General features: G+C 39.2%; 1 protein-coding gene across 1 annotated transcript in view; it reads right to left on the reverse strand.

The window, feature by feature from the left end:
- Nucleotides 1-26,016, reverse strand: part of csmd2 (CUB and Sushi multiple domains 2) — a 148,813-nt gene that overhangs the window by 50,162 nt on the left and 72,635 nt on the right. Inside the window, exons 9-26 of the mRNA XM_061664441.1 lie at nucleotides 25,835-25,959; nucleotides 23,468-23,589; nucleotides 22,073-22,176; nucleotides 21,282-21,394; nucleotides 18,084-18,266; nucleotides 17,175-17,365; nucleotides 16,972-17,107; nucleotides 15,303-15,497; nucleotides 14,238-14,376; nucleotides 12,383-12,570; nucleotides 11,675-11,863; nucleotides 11,080-11,196; nucleotides 10,302-10,517; nucleotides 8,483-8,671; nucleotides 7,594-7,763; nucleotides 7,315-7,471; nucleotides 6,984-7,175; nucleotides 5,983-6,109 (exon numbers count right to left, since the gene is read on the reverse strand). Coding sequence (XP_061520425.1) covers nucleotides 5,983-6,109; nucleotides 6,984-7,175; nucleotides 7,315-7,471; nucleotides 7,594-7,763; nucleotides 8,483-8,671; nucleotides 10,302-10,517; nucleotides 11,080-11,196; nucleotides 11,675-11,863; nucleotides 12,383-12,570; nucleotides 14,238-14,376; nucleotides 15,303-15,497; nucleotides 16,972-17,107; nucleotides 17,175-17,365; nucleotides 18,084-18,266; nucleotides 21,282-21,394; nucleotides 22,073-22,176; nucleotides 23,468-23,589; nucleotides 25,835-25,959 — 2,853 coding nt within the window. The remainder of the gene's footprint in view (nucleotides 1-5,982; nucleotides 6,110-6,983; nucleotides 7,176-7,314; nucleotides 7,472-7,593; nucleotides 7,764-8,482; nucleotides 8,672-10,301; nucleotides 10,518-11,079; nucleotides 11,197-11,674; nucleotides 11,864-12,382; nucleotides 12,571-14,237; nucleotides 14,377-15,302; nucleotides 15,498-16,971; nucleotides 17,108-17,174; nucleotides 17,366-18,083; nucleotides 18,267-21,281; nucleotides 21,395-22,072; nucleotides 22,177-23,467; nucleotides 23,590-25,834; nucleotides 25,960-26,016) is intronic.

Consider the following 26,016-nt stretch of genomic DNA (forward strand, 5'->3'; position numbering starts at 1 on the left):
TCAGCACCAAACAATTTGTTTGGTAATACTCTTTTTAGAGTTAATCATGAGAATATAAATGGATTGAAATCACACTACAATGCATTAAAATGAATCGGTGCACCAAAAGTTGTAATGCGTTTAAAATAACAACAGATCAAAGGCCCTTAAAAGATAAGGGCAGAAATCAAGCAGAGGGACAAACGGCATTTTTAAATATAATCACAGACACCAGATGCAGAACATTCAATGGATGTTTTGCAGTGTCAGTCAAGCAGCTACTTCAGCCCCAGCATTTAATTTTCAGCTCTACATCAAAAAGATGTTGCTGTCAAAATATGTACTCTTCACTTTCACCAAAGACAGCTATCATCCAGCTGGATGTTACAAGCGAGCTGGATGTGAATATGTGTGTTTGAGCGTGCAAAAGTAGGCCAGTCTCAATGCAGTGGATTCTTGACGATATTCTCAATTGCTTGCGGTCTCGAGCATATGCAAGAAGATATTGTATACAAACTGGCTCTCAATATTCAGTGTTCACACCTACTTAAGTGTAAAGTTAGATTTTTTTTTAAAATAATATATACAGCATGTCAGTCTTGATCACAATCGCTACAGCCCCTGCTGACACAATTCTTTAAAAATAAATCAATAAACACACACACACACACAAAGAGCTGTCCTGGGATGAGATGAGGAGGCACAAGCAAATTATGTTGAGCTTGGCTAGTAAATGTAAATGAAGTGTCAGTCAAAATGACACAGCGTTCTTTCAACCGCTCTACTGGGGTAATGCCACGTCTTCCATGGATGGCGCAGAGGCTTCGGCAATTCCAAATATTACCTACTATAGTTGAACCAGCAGGCTGGTCTTGTTCATGAAGAGGCATGTGGAACTAGATATGACTGTAGAAGTATATGACTTTAGCTTCAATAGATTCATATCAGCGTTAAATGTTACCAAAAAAAGAAATTTTTAATATTTTTTTTGGACAAAGTATAGAGTAATTTTCAATACAAATACACTTAAGGAACATTGTTCATAAGAGATATCTAGAGTATTTGGGGTTTGGAGACTTTAGCTTTAAAGTTTGGCTATTTAGTAATCCAGCAAAGACAGTAAAAAGTACCATTTTGAATTCAACTCCACACAAAAATCCTGTATATATATATATATACACACACACACACACATATACACACACACACACACACAGACACAAGCAATGCAGAGCCTTTGAGCTTCAAATGATGCATTGGAAAAACAGCAACCCGCTGATATGTTGACGTTCAGAAACAACTTCCTGCCGTGTTAGCATAATTGGTGTCAGAATCCGATTTCCACAGCGTGTGAGGCATGGGCAGCAGCCAGAGGCGACTCCGCAATGTTCTGTGAAGGCCAATACAGCGCATTGCCGATTTGTCAAGTTGTCGTGATTGTGAACAAAGTGCATGTGAAACAAAGTGAGAAGGAAATTGTACATTCACACAAACTGTATTCACGGATATATAAAGTAGTGAGCCATTTGTGAGTAATTTCTTCTCTAATTACGTACATCTGGAGACATAGAATTGACACGGTGAATCAAGACAATGTTTAATTTATATCACTTCATCAGTAAAATGTGCATGAATTTAGTTGTTTTACATCTGCTTGAGTGGCTCTTATAATACGACGGGATGCTTGGAAAGACCAGAGAGATAATAATCAAATAAAATAGGACTTCTTTCCTTGCACTATGAAGTTATTTACGTGATTGAACTCACTGACACCTCAAGCCAAAGGGAGTCTGGCCCATCATAGATATGTAAGAAGTCATAACTGGGCTCTAAGCTGAATCTGGTTGCAAAAAAAAAACAAAAAACAATCATAATACTTGTTGATTACGTAGTTTGTATACTGTAAGAAAACAAAAAAAATGGCATGCCGCGATAAGCTTACCAAATATATTTACGAACGAATCAAGGACAGTGGCTTCCTACAGACTTTGAGAAAATGGGAATTGATTGTGTGAGAGTCAAATTTGAGTTTGGAGTCGGTCCATTTTTGCCATCAGTCCAGAAGGTATTATTACAGTTTCACCTCCTATTATTCTGGTTGCTTAAATGTTCTCAATGTTGTTTTGCAGCCTCCTTTAGTTTATCCTACCTACATCATATTGTTGTTTGTGAGAAATTGTTGCATATGTTTCGTGTGTTAAGGATGCATGCGAGAGTTCTGAACATTGCTTTTTTTCCAAGGCACCTTACAGGACTGCCAAATATTGAATGGCATCATGTTCTATGTTTGATATTTATCTGTTCACTGACAGACATCGAAGTCGGTGGAGAAAGCTAATGGCACAGGAGGGATCTGAAATAAAACCACTGTTAACAATTGCTGGGTGTCTGCCTGGAAAAGGTGCATGGTGTTGGGATGACAGGAGTAAGTAATGGTAAACTTTTTTTTACTGGTGAAAGAGGAGTGTCTGCTCTTTCTTTTGGTAGGTTCAATTGTTGCTGTCACGGAACACAATATTCTGAAAAGAGTTCATAAGGGAAGCGTTCTAAAATATTTTGAAAAACAAAACTTTCTCCTGGCTGTGTGATGTAGACACTCTTAAAACTGAATTTGCATTAAAAGAGAAAAAAAATTGCGTTATGACAAGCTTTTAAAGTGATTTTTACAAACTTGGGTGAGATTTGTTAGATTCCATTTTAATGTAAATGTTAACTCTGGACACACATGATTGGGTGCTCTGTGAGGAAAAACAACATATTTCTTTCAGAAAAATTATTTGTCATCCCCCGCGCAAATCATAGAATAATAGAAAGTTGGGTAATGAAGCCTTATAGCGCAGGGTTTTATTCTTGACTCTTGTCTGCCTCTTAATGTGATAAAACAGTTCAATCATGTGTCATGTGTTCTCACTAAGGAGAGAAGATAGGGACAGATGCAATTCATTGGGTCTGTTTTGATTCTGCTTTAACTGTTTTGTATTCATATGAGAGAAACAGAGAGAGATTTGGAGAGTGCTATGAATACAAAATGGTCATGCTGCAATCGCAAATTCTGTGGGGAGCCTGGCTTTAGTGTGTTGAGTGAGTGTGTGGATTTAAAAATTATAGATATTAACACTTTATACGCATTATGAAGGCAATGGGGCAAATTTCCTTTGCACGTGCAAATGGTACAGGGTGCATAATAAAAAAAAACAAAAAACAACAACAACAACAATGACTTCAGGCCAAATTATGACCGCGTCCTTATTGATTTTAATGTTCACATGTGCTGTCCTGACAAGCCTCTTGTTTACTTTATTTTCCCATCACATCACAAAAAAAACAGATCTCTTCTCTTTGGCATTTGAAACAGAGATATGTTGACTAATTCATTTATTTTGGAATATATTTAATTCCAATTAATTTTATTTCTTCTTTTAGGACTGACATTGGTGTCTTGTAATTTTATTTATTTACTCATCTCTGTGTTTTATTTGAAACTCTTTGTCTTTGGTGTGATCTTTTTTGCTTTATTTAGCACTTTGGTGCACTGCTTAATTTTAAAGTGCTTATCAAAAAAAGTTGGAGTGGATTAGATTGGATAATACTAATACTGATGATGAAATACTGACTTTACAATAACATACAGTATCAATTATACTGTATATCATGTAAAGAGATGAACGCCCTGCAGAGAATCACGGAAGTTGAAAACATTCCCGTTCATGTAAAAGAGTGCTTCATTTTCTCTAACAGAGACAACATGCTGCACCTCCAGTTTTTCATTTGTTTGGTCAATGATGTCATTCTACAACTGTTTCCAGATTTAGTTGAGGTTAGCCACCAACACAAATACTAATTAGCTTCTCTGCGGAGCTTTACTGAATATCAAACAGGTCTTTCATTGCATATAAAAAATAAGAATTAAATAAATGAAAAAAAAAAGCATTTTGCACAGGAGCTTAGGTGTTGTGTAATGATAAAATAGGACCCAGTGTCCCATAAGAGACTGACACCATCAATGTGCGCAAGTAGATCCTGTCAATAGTCACTGTGGGGTCATCAATCCGAGTTGAAACAAATGCACACTACTCGCTCAAAAAGACCGAACATATAATGTATCATTTATTTGTGTGATGTGACTTGATTATTCAATGGAATAATTATAAAGAAAGATCTAAAGAGAAAATCTGGTCACAATCCATCCATTTTCTATAGTACTAATCCTGTGCAAGGTCAGGAGGGATGTCTGAAGTCTATTCCATCTGACATAAGGTGAGAGGCGGGGTACACTCTGGAAAAAAAAATCACCACTCAGTCACAGTGCTGACATATCAATTAACCTAACATACAATGTTTTTATTATTATTATTATTAATTATTATTATTATTATTATTGTTATTTTATTTTTTTCACTTTTGGAAGGAAGCTAGACTGCACAGAGAGAAGATACACGTGAACATGAGAAAATACCACACAAGAACCTACATGCTGTGAGGCAGTGGTTCCAACCACAGAGACTATTTCTGAAATCAGAGGGCATGCCACTAAAGTACCACTTTCTTTTTCCATAACAGTAATCGCTAAGATAGTTCACTGAAAGTCTGTTGCTACAGTTATAGTTTATTTCTTCATATCTTGATTTTTATCCTGTGCCCACCAGTAATCTCCTACCCTCTCCTCTTTTCTTTTTTTTGTTGTTGTTTCAAGGTTGCCGTTGTTCTATACAGCTCACAAATGTTTGTTTGACTTCTGTGCTACCTTCAGCAATGCTATTTGATATATGAGGACTACTTTGACAAATACTTTGCATATTCTTCTCAATAATGAATTATATGGGCAGGATCAAAGGCATGTATGTGAAGTATGTCTGACAGGGGGAATGCCAAAGAACTAGAGGTGCCAAACACACTAATGAACCTTTACGAAGAATGATGAGGGACACAACAATGTCAAGCCCCATGTACTTGCAGTGGCCCGCATTGTATGCAAGCTAAAGCACTGTTATGAAATGCGTGTGTCATACATTGACTGCAAATGAAAAAGGCTATTTATTTAATTTCTGTAAATATGCTCAGACCCAAAACACCGTCATTGACATCACTTGTGGCGTAAGTCCACGAGTGTCATGCATTTCAATCATAAGCATGTTGAGATTACTAGCAGAGGTCTTGACATGCCTACAGGCTAATTTTCCAAATGGCAGGAGAATAAGGAAAAATTACATTTCATGTGCACGCAGTTAAGAATGCACATTCAGATGCATCCTGCATAATTCTGTAGAAGCTTTGTATTATTTTACATGCATTGCGAGACAAAATTGGATACTTTGCACAATAATGTTTAGGAGTGACTTTAAAGAGGTATCTGAAATATTCCCAGGGCAGCCAAAAAAAACAAAAACAACAACAAACAAAGTTTATTCAAAACAATGAACAGCAACACATTCATTCCTGTCTATAGAGCAAGGAAATTATAATATTTCTAACATATTGGTCACACTGTATGAGGATTATCGGAGTGTGTGCCTGACATTGGAGCAATTTCCGAGACCTCTACTTTTGTTACACTGAAACTGACAGAAAGCACAATCATGTGGGCCTAACTATAGGCTACATGTTTAAGTCCCAGGATGGTTGGGTTTTTGTTGATAACTGCTGTGATGCTGGATGCCTTGCGAAGGGGATGTAGCAGTCATGGATCAACTGGTAATGTCCTAAAGCTGCTGTTGCAACACACAGACAATACTCGTCCCACATTTTTGATGTAATATGTCAGTATGAGAAACCAGCTATAGAAAAATGTACATGGTCATATCTTGTTCTTCACAAGTGGGCCCCACATACTTTTTTTCCCCCTCAATCCGAGGTGGTATTTTTCCACCTAGAAGGAAGTCAACTACAGATCAATGTGTTTGATGGCATCCTGTTCCACAAATGGAAGTACATTTAACGGAAGCCAAGAACGTAATCAAACTAGCAGCAAGTCCACCAAAAGAAAATAAAGAGCATTGTTCAAACCTAATAGTGCTCCCAGGAGCGGCCTCGATGGTCCATACGCAGTGCAAATTGTGTTCATATGGAGCTGGGTACCCTGGAGACAAAATCCGACCGGTGGGCTCATCCTTAATGGTGCCCCCACATTCAGCTGGAAAGAGGAGGAAACATTTGTGGGCCAAAAGAATGCAAGTAGTTTGTTCATATTTCGGGTGCCATCTCATCTGACAAAAATAATGTAACTAATAATGAATAATGTTTCCTCTGACATCATAATAGCTCCTTCATACAGGATACAAATGGAGAGTGAAGAATTATAACGATTACGGTATGAGGACAAGACAATTGCACTGAAATACAGCAGCCAGCTACGAGTGAAACACATGAAGACTACAATAAATAGGCCAAAGCTAAAAATAACAATATAATAAATAAGCCACTAATATTGGTAAAGGACCATCAGAGGGAGAAAAATATAATTTAAAAAAAAAAAAAATTCACGAATGCACCTCACTATTATGCATTCAAACAACAAACACCAGAGGTCACATATAATAATTTCCTGTCATATAAATAGAGCAAACATGGCACACTAATATAAAATGAAGTTTGTTATCTCTGCCTGTGCAGTCTTAAAAGAAGGGGTTTCAAAAACTAAAATGTTAGATGAATGACTACAAAGTATATTGTCAGTGACATTTATGTCGTTATTTTAATGCTTCTTATTATAATCTCTAAAATATGAACTCTCTGTGAACCTAAATTAACGAAAATAGATTATTACTATTTGTCTTTCCAGTATATCTGCTGCCGAAATAATAACCCATTTATGAGAAAGTGATTCAAAGGAGCAAAGTGCTTGCTTTCCACTGGCAGTTTATTCCAGAACCGTAGGGCAGTAACACCAAATATCTTGTATTTTATAACACTGACCATGGAATTACGACCAGACCTTTGCCTGAGGATCACCATCTGCACATATTGGCAAATAAAGTCAAACTTTGTATGATGATGATGTGACTCACCAACACAAAGCGGCAGGGGGCTGCCCCACGCCCTCCTCTCCCCCCTCAGGCAAGTTAGCACCTCAGGGCCTTTCAGGGTGTAGCCAGGATCACAGCTATACGACACAGTGCTCCCTGCAAAATTACCCTTGTCTTCTCGCTTGTAGCCAAACTGGGGGGTGCCGGGATCTTCACATTTCACCAGTTCAAAGCCTTGGTAGGAGGGAAAACGTCAAACATGGATTGTATGTAGGAATAGGTGGAAACAGGAAGGAAACCCTAACCCTAACCCATACTACGTTTTCTTTATCACTAGGAAGAGTTTAAGTGTGACAGAGAGATTGTTACTTACTAGTGAAGTGTAGCTCAAAGCCTTTGCTGGTATTGTCTGCATTGGTGATGAACTCCAACCACATGGAGCTGGAGGTGGAGTTCAGGGTCGTGTCGAGCATGTCATTGCCTGTAAACACTCCGAGCAGACGAGCCGAATTACTGCTGCCATCAAACACCTGAAAAGTGTCATAATATGGGAGGGGGATCTTTTATTAGGATGATCAGTGGTGAGCATGTAGCTGTATCCATGTTAACAATGCTGCAAACACGGGGAGGGAAACTCCTTCCCATCTCTCACTTTGAGTTTGTCGTCCTCCTCTAATCGGAAGTCTCGTGCTCTGAGCTGGATGCCTTTGCCCGGTTGCGTCTGGATGGAGTAGATGCACTCGTGGTTGTTACCATAGTAACCGGGGTAGTTGGGGGAGAGAAGCACCCCTTGCATGCCAGTCACGGAGGAGCCACATTCAGCTAGAGAGAAAGAGAGGGAACGGGGAGACCAACAGGAGAGCAGAAAGGAAGAGTGGAAAGGGGAAAGGGAAGGTTTAGGAGAGAGCAGAGAACAAGTCAATCGCTATATGATTGTAACTCAGTGCATACATTATGTATTTATTCTCTCATGCATAGGAAAATTAATGGAGAGGGATGAGATGGGGAATGTGGTCAGAGTCTACAACTGGATGCCGATTGGTGCATCAACATAATCGCAGTGCCATCTGACTATGATTAACAGTCATTTTTGCTCAAAAATTCAAATTTGCCAGGCCACTGTAACAAAAAAAATTAACAATTTTTGTAAAACGGCAGTCAAATTTTAAACGACTTCAAGAGTGACGATACTGTCTGAGAAGTATGTTCAAGATCCAATGTTTGAAGTTGAGCATTCTCTTAAAAGCTGTGGTTAACCTTATGAATGCAGCAGAATCAAACTAGCAACTGTATTGTCTTTAAATTAACAATTTGTTGGGACTCAAGACTTGTAACACAGTCTAGAACAAACATTTGGAAGCAAGCATGCCATTGGTGTTCAGAGTATAATGAAACTAAATACATACTGAAACAAAAAAAACTGAACTACTGTAATTAAGTGCCTGTGACCTGCCTTTTGTAATGACTATGAATTGAATACATGACTATGTAAGAATGTATGGGGGGTGACGGAGGCTAAAATAAAATATGTGACCACCTACCAACACACCTTGGCAGAGGGGAACTCCAGATCCGCCTCCTGCCCCCTAAGCACACCACTCTCGCAGGACCCTCTAGTCTGTAACCAGGAAAACAGGAAAAGAGGAGGGCATCGCCCACGCCATATTGGAGGCCCTTCCTGGTACTGTAGGGTGGGATTCCTGGATCCTCACATGGTTCAAGATCATATTCTGGAAAAAATACAAAAATAAACACAAAGATATCAACATATTGATCTGAAAACAAATGTACACACATCACAAGCTTGAAACCACCGCAATTTAGTACCACAATCATCATCAAAAATCAAAGGCTCATGCAGAATAAAATGTAAGACTAAGACACGTAATTAACAATTTGATTATTCATAGTTGGGTGCATGTAATTGCATGTTGCTAGTGGTAACACATAGTATTTTATCCCACAAGCTCAGCACTGCTGTTTGTGAAAATAGCGTGTTCAAAAAGGCCATTTTAATTAAAAAGGTTTTGCCTGACTTGACTTCTTCAACATGGGACATTTTGAGTTTTTATGTTTTTGAACCAGAATCCTTGAATCATAGTATTTTCTAAATAACAAAGAATCACACAAATATCATATCCTCATTCACACATGCAGTATTGCTATTTAAAATAACACACCGAACGCACATATTGTCAGAATGATTACAGTTTATATAGTTTATGGCTACGTTTACTCAAGCTTCTCATACAAAATCCAAAACATACACTAGATGGATGCTAAATGGAAGTATTGTATTTGAAAACCAGGGAGAACGAAAAGCCTTTATTGAGCGAGATCTGGATTATACCGCGTTATTCCCAGAGGGGTTTGTTTCTTTGCATACTCGGTATGTGTTTTAACAGTGTACTCATGGTAACAATTTACTTACACTGATGTTTTTTAAACATCAGTGTAAGTACAACTCTATTTCAATAAATGTGATTTTTCACATAGTGTTTTCTGTTGACCTATTCTTAAACTGAGGAGCCAGGAGGAGGACGATACTCAAAGGACACAGGATTTTACGTCTGGAAGGGTAGAATTAAGGTGTGGCAAGTATTTACGTCCACAGTACAAAATCCCTCCTCAGCCAAAACTCTTATTATGTCTTAATACCTCTCATTAAATACAAATGTAAATAAATTGTGCCATTGTAATTTTTTGCCCTGTAGCAGGGAATAAGCACTTTCCAGTGCTCCTTGTTCATACAGGTTATATACTGCAATGTTTTCCAACCTTTACTGAACCATTCTACATAAGAAAAAACCTCACGTTACACCACCAAATAAAAATACTGAAATAACGATGAGCTCATCTCAATTTACTCACAAATTGGCTCACTACTTACTTATTAGCATCAGAACATCCGTCCAGAGTACACTGTTATATTGACAACATGATTTAAACAGTCTTATCCATACACAGTGACACAAAGACTTACAGTACCGACATGTTCAGTCACACATATATTTATTTTTGCGAGATGAAGTGAGGATTCTGAGCAAGAGACTGGCTTTTGCCTGTAATCCATGGTGGGGTTTTTTTGTAAAAAATTTTTTCGGAGAAATGCCCTCACTGTTTTGCAAATGTACCAAAGCGACTGAAAGAAACTGTAATAATTGCTCTGGCAGTCACTATATGCTGCTGGCATAGCTACATGAACAAAGATATAATTGTAATGAATACATTTTGATCATTCCCTGTGGCACCCCTGATGACCCCTGAAATCACTGATGATGCCGTATTGCGTTATGCACATTTTGCAGAAAACTTATACCTACAAACAAATGGTTATGAAATCATGGAATACATGCTCACCAGAAAATGTGATGTTGAACCCTTCGTACGAAACGGAGAAGTCAGAAAGGAATCGAATCTGAGCCGTGTAGTTCCCAAGCAGCCCGGCGCTCAGAGGTGTAGGCAACGTGGAGCCTGTCAATCTCCACAGGGGCTGGGAGAAGCTGCCGTTCTCTGTCACCAATAAGTGGTCGTGAGGGCTCTCCAGATGGAAAGTGTGGAAGTTAAACTGTACACCTTAAAAGGCATGGGGGGGAAAGCTCAGTGGTATTATTATTAATTTTTTTTTTAATATTTCGTTAGTTTCGAAAGTTGATGATTCTTCAGTTGGTATACTCTCAGTTGTACAATTGTTTGGTGCTGTAGTTCAGACAAAAGTACAGTTTACTTAACATTCACATGGATGATTTTACCAGCAGACTAAGGCTGACTACAGCATGATATAGGTTGTCTCTATTTGTATAAAGTCACAATAAATGGAAAGCTTTTGTGATATATTCTGTTACATCTCCCAAACAAAATTTCTGCCTGTTGAGTTAAATTTGTAATTTTGCATTCTACCATTTCTACCAGCTGAGAAGTCACAAAAAATAATCTGAAATGCTAGCCGTATTGCAATGGTGACGTAAGTCTTCCCCTGGCACTGCAGCTCTAGGCCAACCTATCAGTGCTCCTCTCTTACATAATGACAGCTTGTTCGCCGATGCATAGAGGCCATTTAAGCTGGGCGGTAGATGACATTGTAAGGTAAATGGATTCTGACTGCGCTAACATGTCAACACAGAATTCGTCTTCTCACCTTTGCCATGGGAGGTCTCGATTATCCAAGTGCAGTTGAGGTTGTGCGGGTAAAAGTCTGGGAATCCAGGAGACAGGATGGTGCCGAAGTTGCCCTGGATGTAACCCCCGCACAGTGCTGGTGTCAAAGAGAAAATGGGAACAGTGCATGTGCATGAGAAGAGAAATGAAAAGAGCCAAGCGTTAAAAGGACAAACCAAAGTAGATGGACATTAAAAATTCTAACACTCCTAGGTGCATTTGTAAGAAAGTGAAAAAAGAATAAGACATAGTGCTATCATCAATGTGTGAAAAGAAAATCAATACTGTCCTGAAATATAAAAACATTTACAGCTGAGGAAAAGCTCACTGCTACCTGTATAAAACATGAATGACAAAATGAGATTGAACATTTTAAAATCTAAAACAAAACCAGATAGAAGTAATGCTGTTTTATATTGTATTCATCATAACGCTGACATATTTGGTGAGCTAAATATTATGAAATATCAAGCAAAGTTCTCAGAACTGTTCCGAATAGTTCATCTTTAAAACAACACAAACAACAAAATCTGGCACGCGACTCTTGATTTTTAGGTCAACAGTCTGGGGCGTACCATCGCAGCTCGGAAGCGAGCGGCTCCACTGAAAATTGGGTTCACATTCTAGAGGCTCCGGATCACTGAGTGTGTACCCCACGTCACAGCTAAATGTCACCAGAGCGCCCACGTAGAAGTCGTTGCCGTGTCGCAGTCCGTTGACAGGTATGCCTGGGTCCACGCAGTGATCTGACTGCAGCTGCAAAGCTGCAAGGAGAACAAGAAAAACATATTAAGAGACATGTAGAACAACCAGGAAAATAGCCTGACTTTCATTAGGTCTAGCAGGGGACAAAGAATATTTAAATACAGCTAAATCTTTTTTAAAGCAGCCCTGATTAATTATTTACTGCAGCATCCTTTTTCGACAACGAATGAGAAGTTTTAGTCCTCTTTCTCACTTCGCAATATTTTCGCTCGAGTGGGGCTCATAGTAAATTATTCATGCTTTGCAAAGATTTACCTATAGAAGAATTGCAAAGGGATACCACCGTGAGCAAAACAAGATGAAATTAAGAGAATCTGGTGACCAATTGTTTAAGTGTAAAAATGAATGTTTGATTGATTTATTGGTGTTCCGACAAGAACTTCTTACTTTATTTAGGAGACAGGGGACTTTACGTTCATGTCTTATTGCTGCTTGGATCGAATTTGGGTCTGTCGAAGGAAAATTAGCTCCTCTCAGAGTGCATGCTAGATTTAGGCTTCAACAATGCAAGTTCTTACTTTCATAACGTATTCGGAAGCCGATGTCAGAATGACTCTTGTCAGTGGAGAAAAGGAGATACAGGAAGCTGGAAGTGCTGATGACGAACTGAGGAACTTGAGTGCCCTGGTAACTTCCAATCAATGGTGAAGAGGGAAAACGGCCATCACGGACCTCAAGGACATCATAGTTGACCTCAGTGCGGAACCTGAGGGTGAGGAAATGGCTTTTAAAGTGGTTGGGAATGTTGTATTTTAGAAATGAGATTCACTATTACATATTCTTAAAATGCAATTAAAATAAGGTAAACCACTTCAAGAAACATTGAGGTTAGGACATTAAACTCCCAAGCTCGGCCAAACTTCACAACTTGTCGCAATAAAATATACTAATTGATCATTATTAATGGCCATAGATTTTTATTTTGAATTGTGGCAACTCAACTCTATCATCAATGACTCAATTTTAAGTTCTAAAACCGTACATAACTTGCATAGCAGTCATGAATTTAAACTGAGAGAGGACTGAGGGTTGGTGAGGAGTGGTAATGGCTTTGTGCTATATGTTATTACATGTTTTTATTTGTTTTATTTTTTTGTGAGAAATTTTAAATGAAATTGGGAATTGTTGATTGATATTGATATCTAATTTATAATACCTCTAAGAGATGAATTGAAAACGCATAAATTCCTTGTGTCAGAGCGCATTAGAGCGTAACAAGTGTAGAAGTGGACCAGATCCTATCATCCATCCATTCATTTTCCGAGCCGCTTCTACTCACTAGGGTCGCGGGTTTGCTGGAGCCTATCCCATCTATTATCGGGCAGGAGGCGGGGTACACCCTGAACTGGTTGCCAGCCAATCGCAGGGCACATACAAACAAACAACCATTCACACTCATATTCACACCTACGGGCAAATTAGAGTTGTCAGTTAACCTACCATGCATGTTTTTGGGATGTGGGAGGAAACCGGAGTGCCCGGAGAAAACCCACACAGGCACGGGAAGAACATGCAAACTCCACACAGGCGGGGCCGGGGATTGAATCCCGGTCCTCAGAACTGTGAGGAAGACGCTCTAACCAGTCGGCCACCGTGCTGCCTAAATTATTCACAATTTACAAATTTATTTTTAGGTATTTTGCATGCTTCCCTGAGTGTGTTTGTGCAACACTGCATGTGCACACTCCTCGTTTTTCACTGCCTTTTGTAAGTCGATGCACTTCATCTTCAAAAGCCCTGAATAAATCGCTCTGACTCAGAGCTCTGTTATCTAAATGAAGTGTTTTGTGATATTTTATTGATGCTACATAAAAGTGATAGAGGAATGAACATTTATGTTGGATTCATTTTTCATGGCGTGCTCTCAAGGCAAGGGATGAGGACATGAGGATGAGGCTCGGTGAAACGTTAATGTTGCGTTTGATCCGACAACTCTCATTCTCACACACTGTCTCGGTCTCTCACTCTAGCACAAAAGCATCGGAGCAGATTACATTCTCCCATCTTTCCAGTATTCCCTGACAGACACTAGCATAGAAAAAACAAAAAATACTTTTTGCATGTCTTGAAGGGCTTCTTTGTGTGCATTTGGATTCCTGTTAGTGTCAGGATGTGCAGATCCCCCAGGATTCGGGTATCATATCAAGGGATCAAATACTTATATGAGGACTTAATCAATAAAACATAGCATCCAAGTTGAGGAGGGTATGTTAATGTGCATTACACTGACTGCTTTGCTTCCAGAAAGGGGTAACATATGAACAAAATAATTCTACATGACTCAAAACGAAAAAAAAAAAAAAAAAAACATACAGGAAATAACATGTTAAGAATAAAATAAAAGTGGCAACATTTGCTCTCTGGGTGACTCACTTGTCGAAGATGATTTTGATGGGGTAGCCCGGAGGAGCTTCAATGATCCATTCACAGTTAAGTGCCTCCTTATAAAGTTCTGGCCAGCCAGGAGAGAGGATGATCCCACTGGGAGCCTTCAGATCTCCTCCACAGGGGGCTAAAAGAACGAAGGACAAGACAGAACACACTGAGATGGACTTGGGCATGTCTTCGCCAGATGATATATGATAGGATACATAAATGAGCCCATGCATCAGGCCCGGGCTCATCACATTTCTTTTACTGCAAATGTAAATTGGTGACAGTTCACTTCAAGGTTGACCATTTCTCCAAGGATCATGACCCTATCGCACGTGTCGTGTGCTTATAGCACAGGTGAATGCAATATACATCCTTGTGTTTGCATATATTCCCTTCATTAAATAAGTCTGCAAATGGTTTTCACCACCATCAATCTGAGAAAACAGAACATGTAATAACACACTGACTGATCAGCCCTCTTACTCCTTATTCTGAACACACATACAATGACACACACACACGTACACACACACACACACACACACACACACACAGGCTATACAAGGTACCAGATACCTGCTCCTTTAGAAGTAAAATTATTTAAACAGCCAGCCCATTATAGTGAAAGACATCTATACAAGAAAATAACACAAAAATGCATGGGTATGATCAATGTTCCCATGGGAATGTATAGCTGCTGTGGTACACAGAAGGGAAATGCCATGATTTAATAATGAACTGCCCATTGTGTGTCATGAATAGTGAACATTATCAGTCCCCCTCGAGTTTGTGACTCTTCTGTAATCCCAAGTTTTGCTGGTTAACACTCCAACCAACCTACAGTCAAAAAAAGCAAACAAGACAAAATAGCTTGTTCTAGTATTCCCCAAGATTTGCACATTAGCTTTGGAACATAACCTCAGTATATAAACCTGGAAATTGTATGTGAAAATGCATGAAACATGTTGTACAATGTGTATTCCTACTACATACCTTTGACAGTGAATAGTGTCATTCAATATCTCTTTCTCAATTCAAGCATTGTGACAATAGATTTCTCACCTTCACATCGTGGAACAGCATTGTCCCAAACCACATTGCCATCCTTGAGGATGCAGGATATGGTTTGCGAGCCATGGGTCTTAACAAATCCCTCCTCACACAGGAATGAGATGGAGTTTCCCAGCTGAAGGCTTTCACCAAACCGTTTCCCATTAACCGGGACTCCTGGGTCAGGGCACTCATTGTGGCGAAATGCTATAATATAATGTGCAGAGGAGAAGAGTGAAAGATACAAAAGACATGAATGGCATTTTTGGATGATGCCAGAACAACTTTATTTGGTTTCCTCTCAGTCTCATCTCAGTCGCTAGAGCCAAAACCCTGGAACAAAGGCAAATCAACCTACACATCACCTGCACTACTTTCTCATTCACTCTAAGACATACACGCACCTAGGTGACGTGTAGGTGTTGATGAATCGCCCGCGCGGATCCAGTGAACCCGAACAGAGTGTGAGCCACACATCATCTATCACGCTGTTATTTATTAACACACCCAAAATGGTCTCAATGCAGTTTGGCGCTTCCTTAATTAACATGAATGATGGGGGTGGGGGGGGGGGGTGAACTGTCTTGTAGTCAGACGACATTGTCTTCTGGAAATAAGCGGCACCTTCAATTGACAGCTCCTGTCACCAGGCCGTATTAGTTATATATTCACCGCTTGCAACTTTCTCATTAAAATGTATGAGCCGCCATGTTCTTTTCACAATGCGGTTTCACTGGGGAGTCCCTTTCTGGGCAGAGTGATTTGTGTTGCCTTTGTTAAGGTCAGAATTATTTTAAAAAAAATCTTACGAATATAACTTTGAATACATTAATTAACATCAACCAACACACCAGATGGTTAGCTTGTCAACCATTAGAAAGTGTTTGGGAAACGGAAGGTGAGGTGGAAAGTTGGTGACAAATTTGAAGGTGAATGGACAGGTGTTCCAGACCACTCAGATCAACAAAACGTGAAATCAAAGACGGGCTCACATTTCAAAGATAGCAGCACAGGAGTATGTAGATACATAGATTTGTAATTTGTTGTGCAATTCTGATAAAAATGCCAATTTTGCCCCATACTTGGTTTCTGGGGTGGCAAGTTGTTCCTTCTCAAATGAATCGATACCTGAGGTCCCAGCTGTCTTCCTTTCAAGACTTTTGCGTCAACATTCATATTTTGGGATGCAATGTTCAGGCGCATTACATACTTGTGCATTTGCAATGACTGCAACGATCCTGCAGAAAAAAAAAAAAAACCTCACTATAGTACAGTATATCCGTGAAACAGGTTTAGCAGCTTGCACAAACCCATCTGGATATTTCCTCAGACGTCAGCAGCAACTCAGAATAGAATATAATGAGCGCTGCCGCAATGTGCTTGTAAGCTAAGGATGGTTCCCTTTTGTTCTAGATTTATTTAGATGTCAAGCCTCTCTATAGATAAAAAAAAACACACCTTGTTTGTCATTTTCATGGAGCCACTTGCAGCGTGAGTGTGCGAAGACTATGTCGCATATAGGTAGAAGAGTTTGTGGGAGATAGGTGGCTCTTTGTTATAGTGCTTGATTTATGAGGTTCATTTGCATATGCATTGACAAGCGCACGGCCTAGAATATAAATCATTAATTCCAGCCAGGCTTCCTGGTAAACCGTTAATACGGTTCATCACCTGTACTTACTCGTAAAAGTGATGTTAAAGCCTCTGTTTGTGTAGGTGTGGTCAGTCAAGAACTCCAGGCGGGCAACGTGGGCACTGGTTGTTATGGGAGGAGGGAGAACATCACCGGAGAAGGTGCCCAGAATGGGAGACTCGGCCTGACAAAAGATCAACGAACATTGTCAGAATGGAACTTTAAATGTTGAGAATCAAGAGCCAAAGTACCTTTCCCCCATCCTTAATCGAGAGGAAGTCAAATTGTTTCTCCATGCTCAAGTCGTTGAAGGCCAAATTAATTCGGCTCTCCGGGTTCGTTATGATCAGCCAAACACAGTGCATGTTGTTGCCATACTCTTGCGGGTAGTTTGGGGACAGCAGCACCCCTGAGGGTGTGGTGAAGTTGAAGAAACAGGAAACTGTACAGAGGTAGGACAAAATATGCAGGAAAGAAAATGAAGAAGTGGGAAGAAAAATAATAAAATAAAAAAAAGATCTGAAATTGTATTATATTAAGTGTGTTACATTGTATTCAGTCCATAGTAGTCTTTGCAGCAAGAAAGGAACTGGACATGAATGAAAGAATATTCATAAGGGAGCCCAGTTTTCAATGAGCTGTTCACTTCAGATTTGTATACAGTGAGCGCAATGAAGCTCATGAGCTAAAATAGAAAATTTACTTTTTCAAATAGACATCATTTCTGTTCACTTCACAAACTATGGGCAGTAAACAAGATTTGGTAACACTCATTTTATTGACATTGTCGCTGCTCTGTGTCAATTACAAAAACATGTCTTTATTATTATCTAAATCGTATTTTTATTTACCAAAGTGAGGTTGCAAATGTTTATCTTGATAACACACATTACCAAACTATGATATTATCAGTGACAGAACAATGGAAATGATTTGCATGGTCAGCTCTTTGTTCCCCTTACCCTGACTCCCTCTGTTTGTCGTTCTTTGTGATAATTAGAAAATAAAGCTGCGTATTGTTTCAAAATTCACATTGGCTGTCTGCAAACGGTGGAGATTATCCGACCATTTATTATGCGACAACCATGTGCTCATCTGCACCCGTCATACATATTAATCCGCACTAATTAATTGAGTTCATGCATGAGTCAGGAACTTACAAACACAGCTGGGTTTCTTGGCGGACCACTGGTTGTTCTTCTGGCAGGTGATGTTCTTCTTTCCCACTAGCTCGAAGGCAGGCAAACACTCAAAATACAGCCTGTCCCCATGACGGAAACCTGTCCCCTCTCGTTTACCATAAGGCGGGATACCAGGGTCACCGCAGCTGCCTTGGTCAATTTCTATTGGAATAATTAAACACACAAGACAGATGAAAACTTCATGCGGTTCCTTACCTTGTGTAGCTAAATGAGAGGCAAAATTACTTTGCTGCACAATACACTGATTTCTAATCAATTGGTCACTGTGAACACAAGAATAAATGTATCATAAATAAATTTTCCTCTGACATTGTCGCTCATAGCCAAGCATTATGGTCTTTATGTAAACATACGTTTCCAAGAAGCTCATTGTACTGTGGTGACAAAAGTAATAGAGGTAAATAACTATTTGGCATCCATACTGCCTGACTCTACCTACCATGTGTATATTAAAAAGAAAAAATATTTGTTTATCTGGCATATGAGATGCGAAGAAAAGGTTACCACCATTTGTTGCCCTGAGCAGATTCTGACAAGATAACATCAATAAGTGATATAAAGATTCAATGCATCACGTTAAATTGCCATGTGATTGATTTTACTTTGAGGCAAACGTGTAGTAAGTGAGACATTCAACAGATGGCATGTATTTTGCAATCAATTGCAATCGTACTAAATTTGTTTTTTGTCACAGTTACCCTGCAGAAACATTATACTGCAACCTGCTTTCAACTAGCACAACCACCAGTTCAATCTGATCAGGTACCGTCAGGTATAGAGCAGGCCAAATTCAATGGAAACATTGTATCGTGGATTGAATACAGAATAGGCGATATCCTATATAAACTGCCTTGATCATTGAAGGAACACTCACATTTTGCTAATATGGACCACTGGATATGTTCAACTCCCTCAAAGATAGAAAATTAAGGATGTCGGTCCACCAGTTTTTCATTAGAAAGCTACAACATGTACTGTATGCAATGACTACAAGAAGACAAGCATCTTTTTAGAAGGGGTAGGAGGTTGTTTGTATGTGTTTACATCCTTTCTGTCCTCTACATAATTATCAAAGTAAATAAAATGCATGGTATTAAGCAAAAATCACATCCATTACGAGAAGGGCAGTAAAGTGCATGCCTGACAGTAAGAAGCCATACAAACAATTAATTAACTTTTTTATTAAATGTTGAGATGGCATACATGATGCACATGCTTCCTTTGTGGTACATCTTTTAATTTCCACAAACTGCTATCCATTATTATTGCCAACCTATTTTTCTCGCAACAATTTGTCAAATCTTAATTTACAAATAATTTTACTTGCATTGGAAGCTGAGGTCATTAAGATTGAGAATCAAACAAACATGCAGCCCTCTTCTTTCCTAATTGTCGCCATTGTAAAAAAAAAAAAAATTGTAAAATGTATACTTACCACCAGATTGCATATGGGAATGCTGGAATTATTTTCTGGCCTAAAATGATTGCAAAATGCACTAGGCGTGATGTTGGATCTAAAACCACACTCATACTAATGATGATAATCATTTACATACATTTCTAATGAATATGTGGAAATCAAGTGATATTGTGTTCTTGTTAAGATAGGTATATGTTCCCAATGAGGCTGCCTTCTTCACAAGACAACTGAGTGATCTTACATGGAAGTCACCTTAATGGGAGGAGAGGGGTTGCAGGGCATTTTGAGATGATGCTGAGACTGAAGAAAAAAGGCCGTGAAAGACAGTGTTGTATTTCATCTAGAGCCAAGCTAACTAAACCGTAGCAAAATCAATGGAATTTTCAACAAAAATATACTATAGCAATGCAAATAGTAATCCAAATATCCTCATTGACTCGGTGTTTGTCTATGATTATGCATGTTTCCAGGTATCTCTGTGTACATTGTGTCAAGTATAAACAGTATTTGCTTCCTATGAATAAGGGAAGGGCCTTAATGGCATGCTTGTTGCCCCTGTCTGTTTGGTTTTACAGAGCTACCCGAGCGTTCTAATGGGCTCTCAAAAACACATTACTGTCAACAACAAAACCGATGAGATCTCATAAGGCAGAAAATGACGAATGGGTTTTGCTTGCCAAATACCCAAATATAACCAAAGGTCTTAATGGGCACGGCCGCACAGAGCACTGTATAGGCGCTCTCACGCACTTCTGATCAGAACTGTAATAATGCATGCATATAGTTTAGTTGATTGCGATTGGCCGGCAACCAGTTCAGGGTGTACCCCGCCTCCTGCCCGATGATAGCTGGAATAGGCTCCAGCACGCCCGCGACCCTAGTGAGGAGAAGCGGCTCAGAAAATGGATGGAGGAATGGATAGTTTAGTTGAATCCAAATGAACACAAAAATCCATATCAGTATCAGAGGCAAAGAGAGACACATGTATTTCACTAATTAACAGTGGGAACTGTAAAGCTTGCAAATGGTCCAAGCAATTTGTGAATGTTTTATTTATTTATTTATTTTAATGCAGTTTAGAGTTAAAAAAATATATATATTAAAAATCTGAGCCCTAATAATCTCATCAAGCAAGACCACAGCTCTTTGAGCATCATAAAAGTGAAAAAAAAAAGAAAATCCAAACAAATCATAACTCCCCTAGATTTGCAGCTTGTATTGTGTTCATTTTTATAGTGCCACAATATTTTGCATGAACTAATCTTTAATTTGAAACACTGAAGTCATTGCAGCACGTGGGTAACGTGTGTGGAAATGTGTACCGGAATGACTTTATTGGTAAATATTATTGATAGGGTTTTGAAAAAAAGTGAGGATGCAAATTAGACTTTGGAGTTGAAGGGATTCTAAGCCTATCTTCCCCTTCATTAAGTAGAGCTCATTGTTTTTAATTATTGCTTTCTGCATACTGTTCCACTTTCTGGGTTATTTTTACTGATGAAAAACAAGCATCTGTGGGCCAGGGAGACAACTTGCAATGCAGCTAAAGGTAAACAGATTCATATAGAAACAGACTCTTGCAAACTCGTACATCTTGACCTTGATCAGCCTACAGGAGGATGTCGAAATAAGAGCTCTTGCTACATTTACATTTGATAATGACAGTCAAAATATCCACTTTACAATGCAGACACCCACTCGCTGTAACAGATGTGCATCTTTCAAGCAGCCCTTACCTTCATAAGACACCTTGAAGCCCAGAGAGCCGCTGGTGTCGTCTGTTTTGAAATTGAGCCACATCTGGTGACTGGTACTGACCACGAGGTCCGGAGTGGTGGTACCTGACAGGCTAATAAAAACATTTCTTGATTTTCTTCTGAGACAAGATCAGAATATTTAGATATAAAGCAGCAAAACATAGCAATGTGACATTCTAAATCAAATTATAATACAGTATAATACATACAGTCTAGAAGGCAAACCCAGGCTTTGATGCAAGAAAGTAAAAAAAAAAAAAAACTCTAAACAGTTGGAGTCAAGTTAGTGGAAAACGGAGTCAAGATTAGTCAGTGGCACAGAAGTAATTTCCTCCAATCGGAAAAGTAATTTCACTCAATTCTAATTAGGAATTCCAACATGAAGAATAAGTGATTAACGGTTCTAATTTTAGTGATGGCACATGGAAGGTGGTTTGAATATAAAGGAGGCAGTGTTTGATGACTGTCTCTGGCAATTTAGAAAGTTCCAGTGGTTATATTTGACTAAATGGCTCTAATCTCCTTGAATACAACGTGGTGCTATGGCTACTTTACATGCACCATTGCATCAAGTGTTGGGGAAAACAGAAGGGAAAAATTTAAATAAATAAAAAAAAAAAAACTAATTAAATATAAAAAGCAGAGATTACAGAATCCAAGGGGCAACAATAAAACTGGATCTTGAATAAAATGGTATCAAGGGCAACACAATTTGTTTAAGGACATATGCAGAGATCTGAAGCAAAGAGAAGTTCAGAGGTATCACTCACACGTGAAAGATCGTCTTCTGGTCCCCCACCATGTCGCCATCCCCCACTGTCAGCGTGTCGTAGCCTCGCTCTAGGTCAAAATCCTCAAAAGTCAGCTTTATCACCTAGACAACGGGGACAGGGACGGGACCACTTTAAACAACAGATGCTGAAACAGATCTGACAGAGGCCTTTTTGTGTCTGTCTCTTTCTTCTGATACTGTAGCTCACGTCTTTAGAGGGCAGAGAGCATAGCCTAATGAAAAAGCTTATACTATATTCAGTAAATGCAAATTGCACTCAATACAATGTCAAACTCACTGCCCAATGAAAAATTACCATCATGAAGACACAACAGATCATGCAGAATTCAGATCCATCAAAATTCAGACCTAAGACTTAGTGTGAAATGACAGCCGAGAATAGCATAAGCAATAATGGGGTGTGGGGGGGAATACTCAATCACATGTAGTTAATGATGTTTGAAGTTTCTGATGGTTTAGCTATGATATTTAGGTTGTTTGGAAACAGAGAGACTCTTGATATTAACTTAACATTGGAAGCAACTTGCGATACAACATTACGTTTTGCTCATGAAGTGACAAGTTTGGATTTTGTTTGTGCAAAGTTGTTTGAAACCCATTAACTGTTTGTGCGCAAGTCTACTCACAGACGAAAGTTTCCTCACACAGCCATAATTGAATTAGGAACTGCCAGAAGCTCAATACATAGCACTGCTCAATAGACAACCTGTTTTTGTGTCCTCCACGGTGCAACCGTCACTGGCCTCAAATCCCCACGCCACCATCCTCACCAGTTGAGAGTTGAGTACACTAACCACTAGGCTAAACGTTGAGGCTGCCTGCCACTGACCAGCAAACCTTTGAGACATTGGGGGAGAGCGGTTCACCAACGTACTCGCACAGCACTCATTAGCCTTTGTTACACTTGCAGTACAAGGTAAGAAACAGTTCATCATTTTCCATGTGGTTCCATTAAATAACTGTTAGGCTGGGTGGCCTTCATGGTGGTTGTAAGACCTGATATCCTGAATACTTGCAAAACCTCCCCATCTCTTCTGCTTTAATATATATATCTTATATCTTCACCAAAAATGGCTCAAACAAGTCCATTTGTCTCTGACTGGCTCGTTTCCAGTGCAGCCTTATCCTCCGTTCTCATTTTCCTTATCACTAATCTTGTTCTACAAAAGAAGTGTGGTGAGTTGGGAAAGTCTCCAAATGTTATAGCAGGAACTGGCTCAAGCATGAAATGACTCAGATGTGTCAGGTAAGGGTTGCAGATGAAGCTCCTCTAAAGAAGTGCAGATAAATTGGGTAGAAGCATTGGGCGAGCATTGGGCGATAGAAGCATTCAAAATCACACTGCACAGTAATGCTTTTCATTGACTCCTACCTTAGATATGTCCGTCACAGTGATGACCCAAGTGCAGTTGGCATTGTTGTCATATTGAACCGGGTAGTTTGGGGATGTCAAGACACCAGTAGGTCCTCTTAATTGACCTCCACACACTGGGGCTAGAAGACGACGGATGAGGGAAAGACTTTGAATCACATTTTAGAGTTTATCACCGTGGAAACTGCAGTCATCAGCATTAGATCGGAAATCCCTAAAGTTTGTACTCCGATACTTCTTGGCCTAAGTGCAGCGTTGGATAAAGTTAATTGTTCACTTCCTCACTTCCTTCATTGGTGGTCAGGCCTTGGAGGCACATTTCTAAATTGGATTTCTTATAATCATATTAATACATCACTATCTGGTTCTCTTGGTGAAGTTGAATCAGCTCCATATGGACTCCCTCAGGGGTTAATTCTTAAACACATAATTCTTTAACGCACTATATATGATGGCGCAGCTTTACATTCTGTTTTTACTGATGTTAAATGTACGAAGGACAAAATCTGTAAACTACAGTAAAGCCAGTGTCTTTTTATCGGTCTCTTGTCTGTGTAAAGTCCTTGAAGCCATGCCAATGAGTCCACCGTGATTTATGATTACAATCATAACTTTGAGAAATAAAACTACGTGAAAGCTCTGAGACTCCCATTTATAATGTCAGACACAAGTAAGATGCTTCCCTTCACCATCAGGTTTCTAAATGGAGCTTCAAGGTTTTGCAACACCAGAAATACAATGTGAGCAGCTCACCGCATTAAATCATTCCTTTTCGGAGAAAAATAGTTGTTGTTTTGTTCTTTCTATGCGGCAGTTGTCTACAAAGAACCATAAACAGTAATAGCCTACCATACTTCTAAGAAGATAGTATGAACCTTGCTTTACAGAGAAAACATTTTTTGTTGGTAGATAAGATCTAGCTGTTGCAGCTGCCACAAATTATTGTCTGAATGGAAAGTTTTAAGTTGTATGTAGTACTGTAGTCCTATACTGTACTACAGGTGTTCGAGCGTTCACCGTGGGGTCGATAAAGTTGTAAAATAAACCAAATAAATGTATTGCTGTCTCACTGCCTATATAATTGAATTATTTGCAACATTAACAAAAACAATACTACTAATACTATTAATACAAGTATGGTAATAATAACGATAATTATTTGTGAATGACAATGTACGAGAAATACAGGCATTGCAAAGCACTGCTTGAAAATATACAGCTTTGGAAGGAAGGGGAGCTTTGACATTTAGACATTTCTGTATATGGAAGCCATTGATACAAACATTAAGAAGAAACCTTAACCCTAATGTGGAGACAACAAAGCAATCTGTTGGAACAACAATAGGTCCTCAGTGCAGAGGGACTGTGAAAACTTTGAAGCAACCCATCCTTCAAAGGACAATGTGACTTTTGTTATCAAGGCCTGCGGGGATCTGCATGGTAGAGCTGTTAAACATCCTTTCAAATTAAAGCAGAATTTCAATGAGTGCTTGAAGGGAATGGTGTGTGTATGTGCATGTGTGTGTGTACCTAGAGTGCCGACATTTATTGAAAAGGCCATGAACGTGAGTCCTGGTAAAACACTTACAATTAATGATAGTTGTTCTGACCTTGAAGGTGACCCTTACAAAAATAACACAGTGGAAAGGAAGTGCAACAGTTCATGGTAAAAAAAAAGACCATGTAAAATAATTAAGGACAGCACATTCTTTTGAAAAGTGAATACATTTTGATAATCCGAACCGCATGATAATGATGGTGCTTTCAATGTAACGGTGGCTAATGCTGATTTAGGATACAGATCTTCAATTATTCCTGGATGACGTTTAATCATCATTTAACCAAGTGAGGCAGAACAAAGCAGACGACCAAAGGTTAACTCAGGTAGATGGAAATGAATATGATTATAAAGCAATGTTGATATTGTTGGGTATGCACATTATTGCATTCGCATTTATATTTGTTTTCTATTAGTTGTAAGAAAAAAATAAAGAACCTGTAACAAAGAACTTGTGACTAAAAATATTTGTCAATAACACTTGCCTCTCATTAGATCACTGACTTAGTGCTTTGATTTAATTGGATCAGTCCAAGATAATGAATATGAAATTCCATTGGAGGGGTTGGTTCTCATATTTACAGAGCTGGTTTATTTTCCCAAAGGAACACAATTTTGGAATACTGAAAGAAGGGAGGCTTTGCCAAATCTTGTGTGTTATGTAAAATAAAATACAACATATGACAGCACGCCATCAAATTAAAATCATTCAACCTGAGTTATCAAGGTGACGTATAACATGGGGGCAAGTTGTGGTGACCTCCATTTCTCGTGCGCCAACATGGTTCCAGCACAGTGTCAACACTTGCCTCTGCAGATGGGCCGCTCGTCACTCCAGCCCACGTAGCTGTCAGTCACTCGCAGACAACTGATGCTCTTGGAGCCCTGCAGCTCGTAACCCTCGTCGCAGGAGAAATGCACGGTGGCTCCTCGCCTGCAATCGGGTCACACACTTTACATTCAGGGAGAATGCAGCGATGGCAAGAAAACG

The sequence above is a fragment of the Phycodurus eques genome, chromosome 20 (assembly GCF_024500275.1).
Source record: "Phycodurus eques isolate BA_2022a chromosome 20, UOR_Pequ_1.1, whole genome shotgun sequence".
Taxonomy (NCBI): Eukaryota; Metazoa; Chordata; class Actinopteri; order Syngnathiformes; family Syngnathidae; genus Phycodurus; species Phycodurus eques.